At 48.5% G+C, this 21,680-nt stretch overlaps 3 protein-coding genes across 3 annotated transcripts in view; 2 read left to right on the top strand and 1 right to left on the bottom strand.

The window, feature by feature from the left end:
* LOC123769566 (protein Wnt-5b-like) overlaps positions 1 to 21,680 on the top strand; it is a 501,917-nt gene that overhangs the window by 56,086 nt on the left and 424,151 nt on the right. Inside the window, exon 2 of the mRNA XM_069308691.1 lies at positions 7,290 to 7,333. The gene's annotated coding sequence lies outside the window, so the exon portion shown is untranslated. The remainder of the gene's footprint in view (positions 1 to 7,289; positions 7,334 to 21,680) is intronic.
* LOC138354455 (uncharacterized) lies at positions 187 to 1,831 on the top strand. The gene is made up of 2 exons (XM_069308651.1): positions 187 to 252; positions 1,025 to 1,831. The coding sequence occupies exons 1-2, from the start codon at positions 187 to 189 to the stop codon at positions 1,829 to 1,831; spliced, it is 873 nt and encodes a 290-aa protein (XP_069164752.1).
* LOC123769700 (fap1 adhesin-like) overlaps positions 17,685 to 21,680 on the bottom strand; it is a 54,442-nt gene continuing 50,446 nt past the window's right edge. Inside the window, exon 5 of the mRNA XM_069308650.1 lies at positions 17,685 to 18,058. Within this exon, the coding sequence (XP_069164751.1) occupies positions 17,685 to 18,058 (374 nt within the window). The remainder of the gene's footprint in view (positions 18,059 to 21,680) is intronic.

Genomic DNA, 21,680 nt, shown 5'->3' with positions numbered 1-21,680 from the left:
CTGGTGGTTGTGGGGGAGATGAGGGATGCTGGTGGTGGGAGAGATGAGGGATGGTGGTGGTGGGAGAGATGTGGGATGGTGGTGGGAGAGATGAGGGATGGTGGTGGTGGGAGATAAGGAACTGGCCTCCGGAACAAGGAACACGGGGACGGTGTTCCATCAGTAACATATTGGTCAGCAGCTGTCATGAGAGAGTTTCTTGACTGGTGTCCACAGACCTGCCGGCAAGCACCTCAGGTGTCCAGAGACCAGGTAATGCTGGGTTCTTGCGCCAGGTGGCAAGCTCGCTAGTCTGACCCACACCTGGCAGGTTCACACACCTGGCAGGTCCACACACCTGGCAGGTCCACACACCTGGCAGCTCCACACACACCTGGCAGCTCCACACACCTGGCAGCTCCACACAGGAGTGACGGGAGCCAAGAGAGGACCAAGGCTCGGGGGAGTGTTCTTGTGTCCACCAATCTACACTTTCTTGAGGAATCTTGGCGAGACCCCCCTCCCAGGCAACACTCACAAGACGCTCTCCCCAACACTGTGTTGCCTGGATGCTCCCCTCATCACCCCCTCCCCCTCCTCTCTAGCTAGCGTCCCCCCCCCCCCACACCCTCTATTCTCTCCCCTTCTCTTCTCCCCCCCCCCCTCACACTCTCCCTTCCTCCCCTCTGTCACCCTGCTTGAGGGGCATTTACAGTGACAGTCTCCAGCTCCTGAGGGGAAGATTTAAGGGGGAAGGAACAAGGAACTTCCTGTTTGCGGAACAAGAAACTGACGGAACAAGAAGCTCGCGGAACAAGAAGGGAGCGGAACAAGAAGGGAGCGGAACAAGAAGCTCGTGGAACAAGAAGCTCGTGGAACAAGAAGCTCGCGGAACAAGAAGCTCGTGGAACAAGAAGCTCGTGGAACAAGAAGCTGACGGAACAAGAAGCTCGCGGAACAAGAAGCTCGCGGAACAAGAAGCTCGCGGAACAAGAAGCTGACGGAACAAGAAGCTGACGGAACAAGAAGCTGACGGAACAAGAAGCTGACGGAACAAGAAGCTCGCGGAACAAGAAGCTCGCGGAACAAGAAGCTCGCGGAACAAGAAGCTGACGGAACAAGAAGCTCGCCGAACAAGAAGCTCGTGGAACAAGAAGCTCGTGGAACAAGAAGGCAGCGGAACAAGAAGGGAGCGGAACAAGAAGGGAGCGGAACAAGAAGGGAGCGGAACAAGAAGGCAGCGGAACAAGAAGGGAGCGGAACAAGAAGGGAGCGGAACAAGAAGGGAGCGGAACAAGAAGGGAGCGGAACAAGAAGGGAGCGGAACAAGAAGGGAGCGGAACAAGAAGGGAGCGGAACAAGAAGGGAGCGGAACAAGAAGGCAGCGGAACAAGAAGGCAGCGGAACAAGAAGGCAGCGGAACAAGAAGGCAGCGGAACAAGAAGGCAGCGGAACAAGAAGGGAGCGGAACAAGAAGGGAGCGGAACAAGAAGCTCGCGGAACAAGAAGCTCGCGGAACAAGAAGCTCGCGGAACAAGAAGCTCGCGGAACAAGAAGCTCGCGGAACAAGAAGCTCGCGGAACAAGAAGCTGACGGAACAAGAAGCTCGTGGAACAAGAAGGCAGCGGAACAAGAAGGCAGCGGAACAAGAAGGGAGCGGAACAAGAAGGGAGCGGAACAAGAAGGGAGTGGAACAAGAAGGCAGCGGAACAAGAAGGCAGCGGAACAAGAAGGCAGCGGAACAAGAAGGCAGCGGAACAAGAAGGGAGCGGAACAAGAAGGCAGCGGAACAAGAAGGCAGCGGAACAAGAAGGCAGCGGAACAAGAAGGCAGCGGGGAGTGTATCATGTAGACCAAGACACACTGTGGAGAGGGTATTGTGTGTTGCACAACCCCTCCCGCCCGCAACACACACAAAGCAAAGATCACATGGTTTTGCTACATTTGCTACAGCGCGCGCGCGCATGCACACACACACGCACACACACACACACAGGGGGGGGGGAGGGGTTAGGAGGTGTTATAGAGGCTAATGCAAAAGCTGGAGATGCAGACAGGAGTGAAAGGGAAGATACTCTACTGGATAAGGGAGTACCTAAGCAACAAGAGACAACGAGTCAGTGTGAGGGGTGAGGCTTTGGAGTGGCGAGGCGTCATCAGTGGAGTCCCGCAGGGGTCAGTCTTGGGACCTATACTGTTTCTGATATATATAAATGATCTCCCAGAGGGTATAGAATCGTTCCTCTCATTGTTTGCTGATGATGCAAAAATTATGAGGAGGATTAAGACAGAGGAAGATATTACGAGGCTACAAGATGACCTGGAGAGACTGAACGAATGGTCCAATTAATGACTACTAAAGTTCAACCCGAGTAAATGTAAGGTAATGAAGCTAGACGGTGGAAACAGGAGGCCAGACACAGGATACAGAACGGGAGATGAAGTACTTCATGAAACGGACAGAGAGAAAGATCTAGGAGTTGATATCACACCAAACCTGTCTCCTGAAGCCCACATAAAGCGAATAACATCGGCGGCGTATGAAAGGCTGGCTAACATCGGAACAGCGTTCAGGAACCTGTGTAAGGAATCATTCAGAACCATGAATACCTCATATGTAAGACCAATCCTGGAGTATGCAGCCCCAGCATGGAGTCCGTACCTTGTCAAGCACAAGACGAGGCTGGAAAAAGTTCAGAGGTATGCCACTAGACTAGTCCCAGAACTAAGAGGCATGAGTTACGAGGAAAGGCTACGTGAAATGCTCCTCACGACACTAGAAGACAAAAGAGTAAGTGGAAACATGATCCCTACCTACAAAATTCTTAGAGGAATTGACAGGGTAGATAAAGAAAAAACTGTTTAACACTGGCGGGACGCGAACAAGGGGACACGGTGGAAACTGAGTACCCAAATGAGCCACAGAGACGTTAGACAGAACTTGTTCAGTATCAGAGTAGTTAACAGGTGGAATGCATTAGGCAGTGATGTGGTGGAGGCTGACTCCATACACAGTTTCAAATGTAAATAAGATAGAGCCCAGTAGGCTCAGGAACCTGTACACCTGTTGATTGACAGTTGAGAGGCGGGACCAAAGAGCCAGAGCTCAACCCCCGCAAACACAACTAGGTAAGTACAACTAGGTGAGTACACACAGCCACCAACAAACACGTGGGTTGAGCATAAACACGGTTGACGGGGTTGATGGGGTGGAGTGGTTGAGTAATAGAGGGGTAACTGGGTGGTGACGTTTGCATCCGAGGCTGCGAGGTGCTGGCCGGGAGTACTGGTGGCTGTGAGGGGGTGGGGGGTGAGGCAGGCCAGGAGGCCAGGTGGGGGGGTGAGGCAGGCCAGGAGGCCAGGTGGGGGGTGAGGCAGGCCAGGAGGCCAGGTGGGGGGTGAGGCAGGCCAGGAGGCCAGGTGGGGGGGGGGTGAGGCAGGCCAGGTGGGGGGTGAGGCAGGCCAGGGGGGCCAGGTGGTGGTGTGAGGCAGGCCAGGGGGCCAGGGGGGGCCAGGTGGTGGGGTGGTGGTGTGAGGCAGGCCAGGGGGGCCAGGTGGTGGGGTGGAGGTGTGAGGCAGGCCAGGGGGGCCAGGTGGTGGTGTGAGGCAGGCCAGGGGGCCAGGGGGGGCCAGGTGGTGGGGTGGAGGTGTGAGGCAGGCCAGGGGGAGGTGTTAACAGGTCTATAAATTACCCACACATTGGCCACCATAGCCGGCCTGGCCCCGGCCACCAGCATTGTTTTTTTCTTCCTTTGTAATGTGATTATTTTCTACCACAGACGTGGCCAGACATTTACAATGCTAACCAGCATATATACATTTTCTTCTGTCCTCCATGGACAGGGTGAGAGATGTGTTAAACATATAGTTCAAGGGTTTATTGAACAATCAACCACAGAAGGTGATTGTTGTGTTTTTAAAATGCTAATCAAACTTACATAAATATACAGATTTACGTCTGTCCTACATAGTGTTCGAGGTGTGTTTTAAAGTGTCATTAATGTGCGTTTACAAAGGTGAAATGCAATTCTGAGCAGTTTACACAAATCCTGTATGCAGACACACACAATGGGTGCGTACGTGTGTGTGTGTACTGCCGTGTGTGAACATAGTGATACGCGTGCGTACATATGCTTGTGTGCGTGCATGTACTAGTGTGCACGTACACACACACACACACACATATATATATATTATATATATTATATATATTATATATATATATATATATATATATATATATATATATATATATACCACCTCTGGCTGGAAGAAGGGGGACCCATAGCCTCGGAGGAAACCACACATAACGCATTGGAGGGAATGTGGGTCCCCTCCAATACAGTTTCTGTGTGCTTTTCTCCTACCACCCCCTTCCCTTTTTTTTTTTTTTTTTTTTTTTCCTTTTTTGTGTATTTAAAGGTTACAAAACATACAAGACAAATGCCTAAAGGTTATGGATCTCTTGAAGCTCCTCCGCTTCTGGACAGGAACCGAGGACGCAGCAAGCATTTCCCCTCTGGATCGCCACACTGAGACGCTGAAATAAAAAACTGGAAGCCCTTGGGTCTTTGGTGACGTCAATGAGCTTGGACCCCAATTCCTTGAGAAATCCCAAGGCACTCTTGCCCCAGGGGCCATGCGTCTCAGACGCTATGGGAACAAAGAGGTATTGACCTTCCAGTCGCCTGTACTTGAGTGATTTTGCTGTTTCCCTGTGGTTGGCCGCCCCACCTGCTTGATCAGCTCCGAAGTGTACATAGGTGTCAGCCAGGGTGGATACACATGTGTAGTCCCACACCAACTGTCTACCCTCCTTCCATGAGTATATGGTGATGCCATCAGGGCGAAGTGCTGGGAAATCCGGGTTTTGGACCCCTAGGATGCGAGGTTCTCTCTCCGCTGGGCACCCAGCTGAGACGAGGCTTCTCTTGATGATGTCATTGACCTCGTTGTGTCTTGCATGCCAGCCCTTTGTGCTTCCGCAATGCAACCCATGCAGTCCGTATTGGTCTGCTTCCACCCTGTTGCAAATACACTTGTATTCAGTGTGAATTGGGGCACCAAGGCGGAGGGCCACTGCTACACGAAGGGATTCTGGATCTAGGCGCGTGCCCATTGCAGACATGGGTACTGCCAGGAGGAAGTCTCCTGCATGGGGGGCACGCACTGCTCTGAGGCGGGCTTTCTCCTTGTCTGATGTTGCTACGCTTAGCATGGCATCAGCTACTTTTTCCACTAGAGGGTGGTCCCAGCCGGACTGTTTGTGTTGTTTTGTTGGCTCTGTAATGGTTGCTGGGGCTGCAAGAACATTCCACTGATTTGAACATTCAGTGAAAGCAGGATCGTGTATTCCTGCTGAATCTCTCAGGGTTGCAGGTAAAATATCTCTGACGAGGTCGTGCGATGCATGAGAGGAGGAAAGGAAGGCTGGTAGAGCAATTTGGGAGGCTGTGCGGACACCAAGGCCGCCGAGTCTTACAGGAAGGGTTGCTTGCTCCCACTGAGAGTCGTCCAATGGCAGGTTCAGGACTTTCACCAGCATGGACCTTAGAAGGGTGTCATACACATTTAACTTAGGGCTGCTGTAGGATGGAGAACATCTCAGAAAGTAGGTCAACTTAGGGAGAGACAGGCATCTTGTAAGGAGAAAGAGAGCATCATGGGCATCAATCTTGTCAATCCTGTCCTGCATTCTCTTTAGGTCAGTGATTTTTGCAGCCAGGACCTCCTCGATTGCTCGTGGGCCAATGGGGGCACCCAGGAGAGTGCAGTCCGGTCGTTCGACAACGAGAATGTCTGGAAGAGCATTTTGTATTTGCCCAGTGATGTCTGGGTTGCGGGAGATTATTTCACATTTGGATGCATTGAGAATGAGGCCTAAGGCTGCTCCCTGCTCCTGAATTTTCCTTATATCCCCCAAAATGGTTTCCGGAGTTCCAGCTAGAGTGCCATCATCCAGGTACCAGATGTTTAGCTCGCTTGTCAGACTATCAGTGACCTCTTTGATAGCTAGGCAGAAAAGGAGGGGGGCTAAGGGGTCACCTTGTTGGACACCTTCACAGGAGTTTATTTCATGCTCCCCAAAAAGAAGCTTAGAGTCCCCACTGTAGCACGATCGGATGAATGGGTAAAGGGGACGGAAATGGTTGTGTACAGCCCTGAGGACAGCGTCTCGTCTGACTTGATTGAAGGCATTTTTGAAGTCAAGCTTTACTAGTGCCTTCTGGTCCGGGAGATCAACAATGTAAGCCCGCGCTGCATGTGCTGCAGCTTCACAACCTAGGGGAATCCCAAACCCGAGCTGATGAGGTTTCAGCAAGGTGGCTGCTTCCTGGCTGATAGATCTCACTGCAGCCTTAGCTACAAGGCGTCGGAGGGTGTTGCCAACGGCAATGGGCCTGATACCCCTATCCTTCTTCTTTAGAGCACAGAGTGCTGCTCCATAAAAGACAGGCCTGATGTCCTCAGGGATGCCGCCAGCCAAACACATGTTGGAGAATCTGGTAAGTTCCACTAGAAGATCCTTTGCAGCATCTCCAAGCACCGGGTTCAGCATTTGTTTGATGTGCTGGGGTCTTAGGCCTGTAAAGCCCCCTGCTGAACCTGTTGGGAAAGACATGGCTGCTTTGTACACCTCAGATTCTCGAACAGAGAATCACCTCAGAAATCACCTCAGAAATACACCTCAGATTCTCGATTCTCGATTCTCTTATATATATATATATATATATATATATATTGACACCTGGGGTATTGGACACTTTCACAAAGTTGACACCTGGTGTATTGGACACTTTCACAAAGTTGACACATGGTGTATTGTACACTTTCACAAAGGTGACACATGGGGTGTACTCGACATTTGGGTTTTGAGAAAGCTGCCAGATACGTCTATATCCCAGGCGTATTCTGGCCACTATAACATCACATTGCCGGGTTCTTGTTCTATTAGTCCCATATGTGAATGTCTCCTCACCATATTTATCATAATGTTTAATGCTACAACTTTCAGGTCTTTGTGAACTTGTCAGGCCAGTAAGATGTTCATTAGATATTTGTTAAAGTATTCTCTTTGTCACTGCTAATGAAACACCCATATCAATTTCAACGTTGCAAAGGCCCCGGACGGGAGACAGAACACTCCCAAGTGTTGCAAGGCCCCGGACGGGAGACAGAACACTCCCAAGTGTTGCAAGGCCCCGGACGGGACACAACACTGCAAAGTGTTTCTGGCGGGAAAAATATAATTGAGATCACCGGACTGATCCTTCCACAAGCTGACCCGTTTTCTCTCTCTCTCTCTACAGGGGTGACTCCTCTGCGGCCAGCAGCTCCCGTCCTCTCTATAAAGGTCAGTGGTATTACTTTCTTCTTCTGACATTTTCAGTGTTCATTGGCGTCTTTCCGTATCATTGACTTTGAATTAAAAAATGCTATTTTATTGACTCGAAAGTGCATAAAATATAGAATCGAACGTAACGTGTCCTTGAGGAAAATAAACAAGCCTAGGCCTAACATAGGTAATGTTGTGGCTGGTTTAGTATGTATGTTCTGTACTAGGCCTATACTAGGCCAGGACAACGTTGGTTTAATTGTTGTCTTTCCTCATGCCATCCACAGAGGTAATAGTACAAAGAGCGAACATTGTTGGCTGCAATAGTCCATTTTTGTACTTTCTACCGAAAGTTGCTATATGCACTAGTGTTTTTTGGGCCTTAGGCCGCATTATGTATGACTAATGGTTATACCAAGGCTTAATAAGGGGGTATACCAGGATACACACACCGTAAGGTATCCTTTTTTACCCGGTGCGTTTACACCTAGAGTTTAGTCTTGAACTATAGCCGGTCGGCCGAGCGGACAGCACGCTGGGCTTGTGATCCTGTGGTCCTGGGTTCGATCCCAGGCGCCGGCGAGAAACAACTGGCAGAGTTTCTTTCACCCTATGTCCCTGTTACCTAGCAGTAAAATAGGTACCTGGGTCAGCTGTCACGGGCTGCTTCCTGGGGGTGGAGGCCTGGTCGAGGACCGGGCAGCGGGGACACTAAAAAGCCCTGAAATCATCTCAAGATAATCATCTCAAGAAGGACTTGTATAATTGCTGACTGGTCAGTAAGCTGTTGCTGATTAACTCTCCAGGGGCACCAAGTTTCTCTATATTCCCTGAGTTCATAACCGGGGCTGCGAGTAGATAATATTATGTCGACGTGGTGCCGTGTCGGGGCGGACTGTAGTAGTCCCCCCTCCACTCCTCTTCCCTTGGAAAGCTCGTTATCTTTCCCGACGTTTTCTCTTGATTTGTGGGTTTGTGGCGCCACAGAACGCGGAATATATATATTCTAGGAGATACCATTACGTTTTCTTTTCTTTTTTTAAGTGGCCTCACCGCATTCCTTCACTCTGTGTCAAGTCCTACATCTTGTCTTGATGACTGTGGCTGCTGGGGACGACGTCCAAGGCTCCAGCTAGCAAGATTGCGCGCCAGAATAAATTCCCCTTAGTGCAAATTTCCTCCATTTACTCATTATCTTCATGCTGAGTTACGACGAGAGTTGAGAGCTCCGGTCTAGGGTCCTCCGATGGTCGTCCAGCTTCGAGGTCCGAGCGAGAGAGGGCAAACTCGCCCGGGCATTAGGCATGCATGGGTTACCCTGACCCCCCCCCCCCCTCCCCCTTTGCCTAGCTCCTCCACGGGTCGAGGGACGAGCGCCGAGCCCTACAAGGCTCCGTGCCGCCCCTAGGGGCACCTGATAATTTAGCCTTACGACTAACAAAAGAGTCCAACGTTCGCGTTGTACAGGGGCCGCCGTTGGACTTAATTTGTTGGCCGGGGCGCGCGCACCGTTAAACTCGGACTTATGGAGTATTTATGATATAGAGGCGGTGGCCGCTAGGGACCAGGGGGCCCCGCCCCTACAGGTCCTAGTATGAGAAAATTGATTTTGGAAATGGGAAAAATTTGCAGGGTGACCCTTTGTTACTGGGTGGGGGAATATTGTGTTGTGTTAGATAATAAATAGATAGATAACCTCAAGATAACCTCAAGATAACCTGTGTAGCCCTCAGGGTGTGTGGGGCAGAGCAAGCAGGGCATCTCTGACCTAATGGGCTTCGTTGTCTGGTAAGAGAGAGTTGGTGGGTGTTGGTACAGTGGATGAGAGTTGGATGCTCCCGAACTGGAAGGAAACGTCGCTGGATGAATAGCAGGCTGGGTGAATGGATGGCTGGATGATTGAATGATAGGTTGGATAAATAGCAGGCTGGATGAATGAATGACAGGTTAGGTGAATGGCAGGCTGCATGAATGGCAGGCTGCATGAATGACAGGCTGCATGAATCAATCCCAGGTTGGATGAATGCCAGGCTAGATAATTGACAGGCTGGATGAATGAATGCCAGGCTGAATGATTGCCAGACGGCATGAATGACAGGCTGCATGAATGACAGGCTGCATGAATGACAGGCTGCATGAATGAATGCCAGGTTGGATGATTGCACGGCTGCATGAATGACAGGCTGCATGAATGAATGCCAGGCTGGATGATTGCCAGGCTGCATGAATGACAGGCTGCATGAATGACAGGCTGCATGAATGAATGCCAGGTTGGATGATTGCACGGCTGCATGAATGACAGGCTGCATGAATGAATGCCAGGTTGGATGATTGCCCGGCTGCATGAATGACAGGCTGCATGAATGACAGGCTGCATGAATGAATGCCAGGCTGGATGATTGCCAGGCTGCATGAATGACAGGCTGGATGAATGAATGACAGGCTGGATGATTGCCAGGCTGCATGAATGACAGGCTGGATGAATGAATGACAGGCTGGATGATTGCCAGGCTGCATAAATGACAGGCTGGATGAATGAATGACAGGCTGGATGATTGCCAGGCTGCATGAATGACAGGCTGCATGAATGAATGACAGGCTGGATGATTGCCAGGCTGCATGAATGACAGGCTGCATGAATGACAGGCTGGATGAATGACAGACTGCATGAATGACAGGCTGGATGAATGACAGGCTGCATGAATGACAGGCTGCATGAATGACAGGCTGCATGAATGACAGACTGCATGAATGACAGGCTGGATGAATGACAGACTGCATGAATGACATCTTCAGGGCTTTAATAGGCTTCAGGATAAACAACAGGGTTTCAGGAGACCTTCAATAGACTTCAGGAGAACATTAAAAGGCTTTTGGAGAGCTTTAATAGACTTCATGATGAGCAGCAGCGGGGCTTCAGGAGAGCTTCAGTGGGCTTCAGGTCAGAGAGGCCAAGTTTGACCCGCTGTATGATGTTGCTTGACAAGAGCTGTCAAGCGCTTGACAAGCCTGGCAAACAACGCCAAACATAAACTCTTCATTCAGTAAGGGTCGTATTGGCAGCCTCCCCATGACGGGAGTGTGACAGGGGGCCCCCCAAGGTCCGTGTTACAAGGGCCCCCCCAAGGACCGTGTTACAAGGGACTCCCCCAAGGTACGTATTACAAGCCCCCCCCCCCCAAGGTCCGTGTTACAAGGGCCCCCCAAGGACCGTGTTACAAGGGCACCCCAAGGTACGTGTTACAAGCCCCCCCCCCAAGGTCCGTGTTACAAGGACCGTGTTACAAGGGCACCCCAAGGTACGTGTTACAAGGGCCCCCCAAGGACAGTGTTACAAGGCCCCCCCCCAAGGTCCGTCTTACAAGGGCCCCCCCAAGGTCCGTGTTACAAGCCCCCCCCCCAAGGTCCGTGTTACAAGGGCCCCCCCAAGGACCGTGTTACAAGGGCCCCCCCAAGGTACGTGTTACAAGCTTCCCCCCCCCCCCCCAAGGTCCGTGTTACAAGGGCCCCCCAAGGACCGTGTTACAAGGGCACCCCAAGGTACGTGTTACAAGGGCCCCCCAAGGACAGTATTACAAGGCCCCCCCCCCCAAGGTCCGTCTTACAAGGGCCCCCCCAAGGTCCGTGTTACAAGGCCCCCCCCCCCAAGGTCCGTGTAAGTCATTATACGTGGTAGGTCATATCACTAATACATAATTGTTTGAGCAGGGCAGATATTACAGAGTTATAGGGAAGTTGCTGTTTATTATTAGTCTTTACAGTACATTATTTGTTTCTTATTCTCATATGTCGTTTATCTACTGGGAGCGAAATATGGATACAGTGCAAGGATTTCAGGTAATTTATCCTTGGTAATAAGACATAATGCCATATCATACAGCGTGAGCTTAGATTTATCTCTAAATAGTTCTGTTTTAGTACATTCCAAGATAGTGTTGGAGTGTTTGTCCCTGTCTTTGTCCACACACTTTACTTCATCTAGATCCCTATACAAGCTGAACTGCCAGAGATACTTGTAGCCAAGTCTTATACGAGCTGTGACAACATCTGTTAGTCTGCTGACTTTGTTACTTGCCCCATACACATGTTTTACTTCACACATTTCATTGTGATAAACAATGGACCTGCTAGTTCCAGTTTGCACTGTTCTACTTTCTTCAAATTCATCCAGGAGTTCTCGTCTAATGACACTTTTAAGGGACCTATTTGATAACTCAAGATTCCGTTCAACACTGTCTTTATTTACTGCAGCCTTAGCAAGGGCGTCAACTTTGTCATGTTTCTGCATGCCAATGTGAGAAGGAATCCACAACATTTTTATATTTACCCTCTTGCTAAGTATTCTTATATATCTGTCTAGCTGCTGAGACAAGCACGTTATCACTTGATTGCAAACTGTTTATTGCTCGTAGTGAGGAAAGGGAGTCGGAAATAATTAAGATGTCTACTTCAGTGTTGTCAATAATGTAGAGTGCTACCAGTATCGCTACCAACTCGGCTTGCATTGTGGATGCCCAGTTACTAATTCTTATATTCCTTTGAATTGTGCTGCCATCGGGCTGATGAGCAATAACAGCACTTCCTGCCCTCCCTGTAGCTGTATTGAGTGATCCGTCAGTGTATATGGTCTGTGCTATGTTGTTTTCAGCTTGTATATTGTGTGTTCTATGGTGCTTAATTTAGCAGCAAGCTGAGCATGAGGGTTGCTTGTGATTAGTTTCTTGGTGGGGTATGCAGGGGTCAGGATGTCAAAAGGTACTATCTGCCAGGGTGGAAGGAAGTGCTGTACTCTTTCATCTGTACATACATCGTGCAGTCCCATCATTTTAATATGAGTGACTGTTCTTTGAATCCATTTAGACTCGCTGGTTCCATTACGTATGTGTTAACAGTTTAACTGACAATGTTTCTGTTATCACGCAGAAGCTTTAGTCCCATCATAAGATCGATTTCAAATATTCTGTCTCGAATGCTAAGTATATGTAATTCTTTCCGCGTATTGAGAACTTTGGTAGTTATAGGACAGCCAGGTATAATTCTGAGTGCTTCATTTTGCATTTTTTCCAGTCTATCAATATTTTTGCCATTTTACAGAACTAAAGCTGGTGCATGATAGTCTATCAGAGACCTTATATTTGATAAGTACATCATTTTTGCTATTCTAATATTAACACCGTATTTAGGGCTGTACCCCACTACAGTTCTGAGAGCATTGAGTAAAATAAAAATAAATAAAATGTTTATTTAGGTAAGGTACATACATACATACAAGAAATTTTTACAAAGATTGGTTGAATTATAGGTAGAGCTAGTACATACAATGCCTAAAGCCACTATTACGCAAAGCGTTTCGGGCATACCGAGTGTGTCTATTGACTGCAGTTGAGGTACAAGCGACACACACACCAAGGTATTTGAAAGAAGAGACATTCCTTTCATATAAAAGGGGTGACGCCGAGGAAAATAAGACTCGCGTCCCTACAAAAAAAATAACTTGGTATATTGGTATGTTATCTAAAGTTTTCGTGGTCCACTTTTGCGGTTGCCAATTTGTCTCTTACATACCTTAGTGTTAGCAGAGTTGATTACAAGACCAAGGCTCTCACAAGCTGTATGTATACAATTTAAGACTGCATTTCGCGGTGGGTTTTAGTATGTACAAGGATGTCATCTGCATAGCTGATAGTGATGTTTGCCGGACTAGTTGGGATTAATTTTAGTAAGGCATTAATTAGAACATTAAACACGGTAGGACTTAGTACTCCTTGTGGGGTGCCTAGTTGCATTACTTTAGTTTCACTCTTGTAGCATTGGAACAGTGCAGAGGACTTCCAGTTGGTAAGATAGCCTCGTATCCATTGTAATAATTGTCCACCTATATCTATTCTTGCTAATTCATACATAATCACTTCCCTATTAGTAATATTAAATGCATTTTTTAAATCAAGACATGTGTATCTGGGCCTTTTATCTCCATGAACTTCAAGGATTTGATTTGATTGATTGTTGCCGCCGAAGGCGGCTAGTTTATTGTGCACCCCATACTCATCCTGTGAGCGGTAGCGCAAAAGCATTACAGAGGGCACAAAAGGTCTTTATCAGACCTCATCTTAGATTATTACATAAACAATTTCATCTATCCTTCACACCTTATAGTTACAATGTCAGCTAGTTACAGAGAAAGTGCTATTTCAAGAGCTATATATTTACAGTAAGTCATTATACATTAATGGTAGGTCTTATCGCTAAAAGATAATAGTTTGACCAAAGGGGATATTACAGAGTCATAGGGGAGCTTCTGTTTATTATTAGTCCTCACAATACACTACTTGTTTCTGAATCTCATATGTCGTTCATCTACTGGAAGCGAAATGTGGATGCAGTGCAAGGATTTCAGGTAATTTATCCATGGTAATAAGATAGGTTGCCATATCATACAGAGTGAGCTTAGATTTATCTCTAAATGGCTCAATTTTACTACAATCCAAGATATAGTGTTCGAGTGTGTGTCCCTGTCTTTGTCCACACACTTTACACTTTACTTCATCTAGATCCCTATACAAGCTGAACTGCCAGAGATACTTGTAGCCAAGTCTTATACGAGCTGTGACAACATCTGTTAGTCTACTGACTTTGTTACTTGCCCCATACACATGTTTTACCTCACACATTTCATTGTGATGAACAATGGACCTGCTAGTTCCAGTTTGCACTGTTCTACTTTCTTCAAATCCATCCAGGAGTTCTCGTCTAATGACACTTTTAAGGGACTTATTTGATAACTCAAGATTCCGTTCAATACTGTCTTTATTTACTGCAGCCTTAGCAAGGGCGTCAAGGAAATGCTGGACTAACCGGGCTGTGGTGGGTATGTGGGCCTGCGGGCCGCTCCAAGCAATAGACTGTTCAATAGGCAATAGGTTGTTCAACATCCTCTCAGCGAGCATAAGAAATATTGCCGGAACAACCGTGGACATCTTCAAGAGGAAACTAGATAATTTTCTCTAGATAGTTCTGATTGTTTTCTCCAAGGAGTTCCGGACCAACTGGGCTGTGGTGGGCCTGCGGGCCGCTCCAAGCAACAGCCTGGTGGACCAAACTCTCAAGTCAAGCCTGGCCTCGGGCCGGGCTTGGGGAGTAGAAGAACTCCCAGAACCTCATCAACTAGATCCAATGCGAGTCATACCGGGGGCTGCCAGATGGCTCAAAATACTGAGCTTAAGAATGGACACCAAAGTAACAGTGGTTTAATAAAGGATAGAAAAGCAGCACAAGGTGTGTTGACCATGGTACCGACTACACCAATAACCGGCTCACTTGAAGATATAATCAATACAGCATATAAACAGATGGACTCTGCAATAAACACTAGCAATATATTCAACTTCAAAAACTAAATTACCGAGACAAAATTAGCATGTATTTTGTCGACAAAAGTTGTCAAAGAAATTAATGCAGACTTAAAGCTTCTCTCCAACGAAAAAAAAAGAATCAAACAAAACCCCGCTATCTGCTACTCATCAACTGACAGATGAATATAGAAGCAGACTTGCTATCTGACAGCTTCACAGACGGATCAGTAGACCAACACAGACAAGAATCTGGAGCTGCAGTTAAGGCAGAACATTTCATAGTGACTAACAAACTTTTCAAACGGATACGTTACAGAGATGCTAGCCATTTAAAGAGGCTTTGGAACATGCTCTTGCTGAACACCGACAACATGTTATCATACAGATTCGAGAACTGCCGCTGAACCCTTGCAACAAGAACACATATGTGACAACTATGATCCATAACATGCACACCCATGTCACAGCATTAATGCAAACAAACAAACGTCAAGGCCGTCGGATACGTATCAACTGGGAGCCAAGTTACGTTGCAATATCAGAGGTTACCATTGCACACGACGCTTCAAAACTTGCAACAAGAGGGAGAAATGTAGACATTTACATACCACATAGCCTGGCACAGAGTAGTTAATAATTACATGTCGAATAATTCAGACATACAGTGAGTGGCCACAAACACAGCTGTGGCACCACCAAGATCTGCAGGTTATCATCTTCTTGAGGTTATCTTGAGATGATTTCGGGGCTTTAGTGTCCCCGCGGCCCGGTCCTCGACCAGGCCTCCACCCCCAGGAAGCAGCCCGTGACAGCTGACTAACTCCCAGGTACCTATTTACTGCTAGGTAACAGCGGCATTCAGGGTGAAAGAAACTTTGCCCATTTGTTTCTGCCTCGTGCGGGAATCGAACCCGCGCCACAGAATTACGAGTCCTGCGCGCTATCCACCAGGCTACGAGGCAATTCGACCAACTATGAGCCACTTATGTTGACAAGAGCATTTACAACGTTGCAAGAGCATTTACAACGTTGTAAGTGCACTTACACCGCTTGATACCTGCTTGATGGGGTTCTGGGAGTTGTTCTACTTCCCAAGCCCGGCCCGAGGCCAGGCTTGACTTGGCTTCGGGCCGGGCTTTGGGACACCATTGTCACCATACACCAGTTGATTGACGGTTGAGAGGCGGGACCAAAGAGCCAGAGCTCAACCCCCACAAGCACAATTAGGTGAGTAACTAGATAAATACCATCGTCGCTGTATGCAGCTACCAGTCACCACCAGTACACAACCCCCACACACCACCAGTACACAACCCCCACACACCACCAGTACACAACCCCCACACACCACCAGTACACAACCCCCACACACCACCAGTACACAACCCCCACACACCACCAGTACACAACCCCCACACACCACCAGTACACAACCCCCACACACCACCAGTACACAACCCCCACACACCACCAGTACACAACCCCCACACACCACCAGTACACAACCACCACACACCACCAGTACACAACCACCAGTACACAACCACCACACACCACCAGTACACAACCACCAGTACACAACCACCACACACCACCAGTACACAACCACCAGTACACAACCACCACACACCACCAGTACACAACCACCAGTACACAACCACCACACACCACCAGTACACAACCACCAGTACACAACCACCACACACCACCAGTACACAACCACCAGTACACAACCACCACACACCACCAGTACACAACCACCACACACCACCAGTACACAACCACCAGTACACAACCACCACACACCACCAGTACACAACCACCAGTACACAACCACCACACACCACCTGTACACAACCAGTACACAACCACCACACACCACCAGTACACAACCAGTACACACACCCTTGTCACAACTGACTACCAGTAGTCTCCACAACACAACTACTATGAACCCGTCACGAAGCCATCTCGCTAAAATGAGGGGGGGGGGAGGGAAGGGACCTTCGACAAGCCGCCTCCTTCCTGTCCTCGTCGAGGCCACTAGTCTTAGTGGCCCCCAGGTAAATTCAGGTTAAATCCAGATACTATTTACTACACTAAGATCAGGCGTCTCCGATCCCTTGAGCGTCGTCCCTCTCTTTATAAATCACTAACGTCGTGAAGATGTCTTAACAGTTGCGTTACCAAGAGACGTCACACCTTATATATTACCCCTCGTTTCCTAAACGTCACGACGTTCTCGGCGTGTTCCGCCGAGCAGAACAGACGACGGAGAACATTATATCCAAACGTCGTAGCTGCAGATGGGTGTAAATAAACCAAAAAAATCTGGTTGAAGATTTGCGTGCAGCCCCACTGGCGTCGTTGTGAACACTGAGGGCGGGAGTAGGATGAACCGAGGTTGTCGCCGCCGCCGCCAGAGTGCACCGTAATCGCCGCTGCGCCACTTCTTGCCAATAGATGGCGGGACGAGGCGCCCCTCGCCGCCCCGCTCTCTCAACAGATGGCGCTGGCCTGCACCTTCCTCCCACTCTCCCCCTCCACCCCCCACACCCCTGTCTTGTCCACATCCAGTGAAATAAATAACATTACTCGTAGCTCGCACGGTGCGTTATTTCACTCGTTATTTGCTAATAGGATCAAAGCTGAAGGAAACTGAAGTCAAGTAATGCCGTCCAGTAAGTAATTAATATTTATGATCGTTATATTAGAGGAATTCAAAAGTTGTGAGAGGCGAGACAGGTGGGCCACCCCGCTCATTTTTGGGGAGGGGGGAGTGGGCTTGGGTAGGGGGGGGGGGAATAATAGGTTAGAGGGGGGGTGATGTATGGGGGGGAGGGGATCAGGTGAGGGGGTGGAGGAGGGGGGGGTCGAAGCCCACCCATAAAGGCACCTCTGGATCACTCGCTGGCAACTCCGGCTGACCCACCTGATGTGTGTGTCTTTTTTTGTTTTGTTTCACCCTCCCCCCCCCCCCCCCCCCCGGGGCCTCTGACCCTGGCGGTGGCCGTGTTTCACACCAACACTTGTCCTGCTGCTGAGGCCCGCCGCCCTCGCTTAGTGAAGCTGTCTGTGTTGGCGAAGCTGTCTGTGTTAGCGAAGCTGTCTGTGTTAGCGAAGCTGTCTGTGTTAAGCTGTGTTAGCGAAGCTGTCTGTGTTAGCGAAGCTGTCTGTGTTAGCGAAGCTGTCTTAGCGAAGCTGTCTGTGTTAGTGAAGCTGTCTGTGTTAGCGAAGCTGTCTGTGTTAAGCTGTGTTAGCGAAGCTGTCTGTGTTAGCGAAGCTGTCTGTGTTAGCGAAGCTGTCTTAGCGAAGCTGTCTGTGTTAGCGAAGCTGTCTGTGTTAGCGAAGCTGTCTGTGTTAGTGAAGCTGTCTGTGTTGGCGAAGCTGTCTGTGTTAGCGAAGCTGTCTGTGTTAGCGAAGCTGTCTTAGCGAAGCTGTGTTAGCGAAGCTGTCTGTGTTAGCGAAGCTGTCTGTGTTAGCGAAGCTGTCTTAGCGAAGCTGTGTTAGCGAAGCTGTCTGTGTTAGCGAAGCTGTCTTAGCGAAGCTGTCTTAGCGAAGCTGTCTGTGTTAGCGAAGCTGTCTGTGTTAGTCAAGCTGTCTGTGTTAGCGAAGCTGTCTGTGTTAGCGAAGCTGTGTTAGTGAAGCTGTCTGTGTTAGTGAAGCTGTTTGTGTTAGTGAAGCTGTCTGTGTTAGCGAAGCTGTGTTAGTGAAGTTGTCTGTGTTAGCGAAGCTGTGTTAGTGAAGCTGTCTGTGTTAGTGAAGCTGTCTGTGTTAGTGAAGTTGTCTGTGTTAGCGAAGCTGTGTTAGTGAAGCTGTCTGTGTTAGCGAAGCTGTGTTAGTGAAGCTGTCTGTGTTAGCGAAGCTGTGTTAGCAAAGCTCTGTTAGTGAAGCTGTCTGTGTTAGCAAAGCTCTGTTAGTGAAGCTGTGTTGGCGAAGCTGTGTTAGTGAAGCTGTCTGTGTTGGCTAAGCTGTGTTAGTGAAGCTGTCTGTGTTAGCGAAACTGTGTTAGTGAAGCTGTCTGTGTTAGCGAAACTGTGTTAGTGAAGCTGTCTGTGTTAGCGAAGCTGTGTTAGTGAAGCTGTCTGTGTTAGCGAAGCTGTGTTAGTGAAGCTGTCTGTGTTAGCAAAGCTCTGTTAGTGAAGCTGTCTGTGTTGGCTAAGCTGTGTTAGTGAAGCTGTCTGTGTTAGCGAAGTTGTGTTAGGGAAGCTGTCTGTGCTGGCGAAGTTATGTTAGGGAAGCTGTCTGTGTTAGTGAAGCTGTCTGTGTTAGCTAAGCTGTATTAATGAAGCTGTGTTGGCGAAGCTGTGTTAGTGAAGCTGTCTGTGTGAGGGTCCCGTTAGTAGAGTGTGGCGTCTCCTCGTCCAGGCTTCCGGTCACTACACTCTTTATTGAACACGTTAATATATGTGAGACAGGTGTGTGAGGCAGGGCAGGCAGGTGTGTGAGGCAGGGCAGGCAGGTGTATGGGCAGGGCAGACAGGTGTGTGAGGCAGGTCAGGCAGGTGTGGGGGCAGGTCAGGCAGGTGTGTGAGGCAGGTCAGGCAGGTGTGTGAGGCAGGTCAGGCAGGTGTGTGAGGCAGGTCAGGCAGGTGTGTGAGGCAGGGCAGGCAGGTGTGTGAGGAAGTCAGGCAGGTGTGTGAGGCAGGTCAGGCAGGTGTGTGAGGCAGGCCAGGTTGGTGTGTGAGGCAGGGCAGGCAGGTGTGTGAGGCAGGTCAGGCAGGTGTGTGAGGCAGGCCAGGCAGGTGTGTGAGGCAGGCCAGGCAGGTGTGTGAGGCACTATACACAGATCAGCTGTTGGCGCGGATGTCAACAACAGAGCCACGTGTGACCAAGTGTTGTGCTGTGTGTGTAGTCACCTATGTGTGGCCGCAGGGTCGAGCGTTGGCTCTTGGACCCAGCTCTTCTATCCACCGACTGTCTAACGCAATAACTCTTGACCTGTTTCCATATTATATCTACATTCTAGATGGAGTTTGCTTGTACAACCTGTTCCTGCAGTTTGTTCCATTTCCCCTCAAGTCTAAGGAGAAGGAATCCTTTCCTGCTAGAAGGAAACTTTCTAGGATCTCTGTGACTTATCTGTGTCTCAGATTTCCTTCTCTCCGTGTCCTCTTGTTCTCTTGGTGTTTACTGTGAACTTTTCCACTGTTAATCCAGCTATTTTATATGTATCATATTCCCCTCCTAACCCCTTCTCTTTTCTAGTGTTGCCAAGTTTAGTTCCTTCAGTCTCTCTTCATACCTCTTCCCTCGCAATTCTGGGACGAGCCTTGGTGCAAACTTTGGAACCTTTTCGGGATTCCTTGTGTGTTTCTTTACATGGGGGAGGGGGCTCCATGATGGGGCAGCATACTCCAAGACTGGTCTCACGAAGGTGGTGTACAGTGATCGAAATGCCTTCTTATTTGGGTTTCTGAAGGATGTTCTAACTTTTCCCAGCGTTGTGTATGCTACTAACGTTATGCTGTTTAATGGGCCTCAGGAGACGGGTTTAGTGTTGCGTCCAGTCACAGGTGTTTTTCTCTAGTTGTTTTCACTTAATAGAGAAAAAGACTATGAAGGGAAGTTTCCTTTCGTGTTGTTCTGTCGTTTTCATCTCCTGGCTCCTGTGTCTATTTCCATGACCTTATATTTGCTGGTGTTGAACTCTAATAGCCATTTCTTGGTGTGTTGGTGTTTATATACTATTTGTATTTACTATTTGTGTCTGCAGAATCGAGCTATAAGCTCTAGGACCCCGCCTTTCTTACTAATCTATTTTTCCTCTTATTTCTACTATATAAATATTTTTTTCTAACACTAATTTTTACTGATTTGTCACACTGTTAAAACACATTCAGTGTCAACTTGTGGTTGGGATGTGGCTCGTTAGGCCAGGTCATCCGCCACCTCGTTGAACACTAGTCCAAAATATGGAATCACGAGATGGAACCCACATGAACTTCCCACTGTGACCTTTCAGCTGTATCTAATTTAAACTTAATTACAATCCTCAACTATGAACATGAAGATTGGATTTCGACTGTACTCACCTATTTGTACTCACCTATTTGTGCTTGCGGGGGTTGAGCTTTGGCTCTTTGGTCCCGCCTCTCAACTGTCAATCAACTGGTGTACAGATTCCTGAGCCTACTGGGCTCTATCATATCTACATTTAAAACTGTGTATGGAGTCAGCCTCCACCACATCACTGCCTAATGCATTCCATCCGTTAACTACTCTGACACTGAAAAAGTTCCTTTTAACGTCTCTGTGGCTCATGTGGGTACTCAGTTTCCACCTGTGTCCCCTTGTTCGCGTCCCACCAGTGTTGAATAGTTTATCCTTGTTTACCCGGTCGATTCCTCTGAGGATTTTGTAGGTTGTGATCATGTCTCCCCTTACTCTTCTGTATTCCAGTGTCGTAAGGTGCATTTCCCGCAGCCTTTCCTCGTAACTCATGCCTCTTAGTTCTGGGACTAGTCTAGTGGCATACCTTTGGACTTTTTCCAGCTTCGTCTTGTGCTTGACAAGATACGGGCTCCATGCTGGGGCCGCATACTCCAGGATTGGTCTTACATATGTGGTGTACAAGATTCTGAATGATTCCTTACACAGGTTCCTGAACGCTGTTCTGATGTTAGCCAGCCTCGCATATGCCGCAGACGTTATTCTTTTTATGTGGGCTTCAGGAGACAGGTTTGGTGTGATATCAACTCCTAGATCTTTCTCTCTGTTCGTTTCATTAAGTACTTCATCTCCTATTCTATATCCTGTGTCTGGCCTCCTGTTTCCACCACCTTGTTTCATTACTTTGCATTTACTCGGGTTGAACTTCAACAGCCATTTGTTGGACCATTCACTCAGTCTGTCTAGGTCTTCTTGTAGCCTCCTACTATCGTCCTCAGTTTCAATCCTCCTCATAATTTTTGCATCATCGGCAAACATTGAGAGAAACGATTCTATACCCTCTGGGAGATCATTTACAGATATCAAAAACAGTATAGGTCCAAGGACTGACCCCTGCGGTA

This window comes from Procambarus clarkii, chromosome 63 (genome assembly GCF_040958095.1).
Source record: "Procambarus clarkii isolate CNS0578487 chromosome 63, FALCON_Pclarkii_2.0, whole genome shotgun sequence".
Taxonomy (NCBI): domain Eukaryota; kingdom Metazoa; phylum Arthropoda; class Malacostraca; order Decapoda; family Cambaridae; genus Procambarus; species Procambarus clarkii.
Note: the sequence above shows the minus strand (reverse complement) of the source record. Positions and strands in the feature narration are given on the sequence as shown.

Coding starts and splice junctions, on each gene's coding strand:
- LOC138354455 (XM_069308651.1), top strand. CDS start 187: ATGAGAGAGTTTCTTGACTGGTGTCCACAGACCTGCCGGCAAGCACCT. Junction 253..1,024: donor CTCAGGTGTCCAGAGACCAG/GTAATGCTGGGT, acceptor CGGAACAAGAAG/CTGACGGAACAAGAAGCTCG.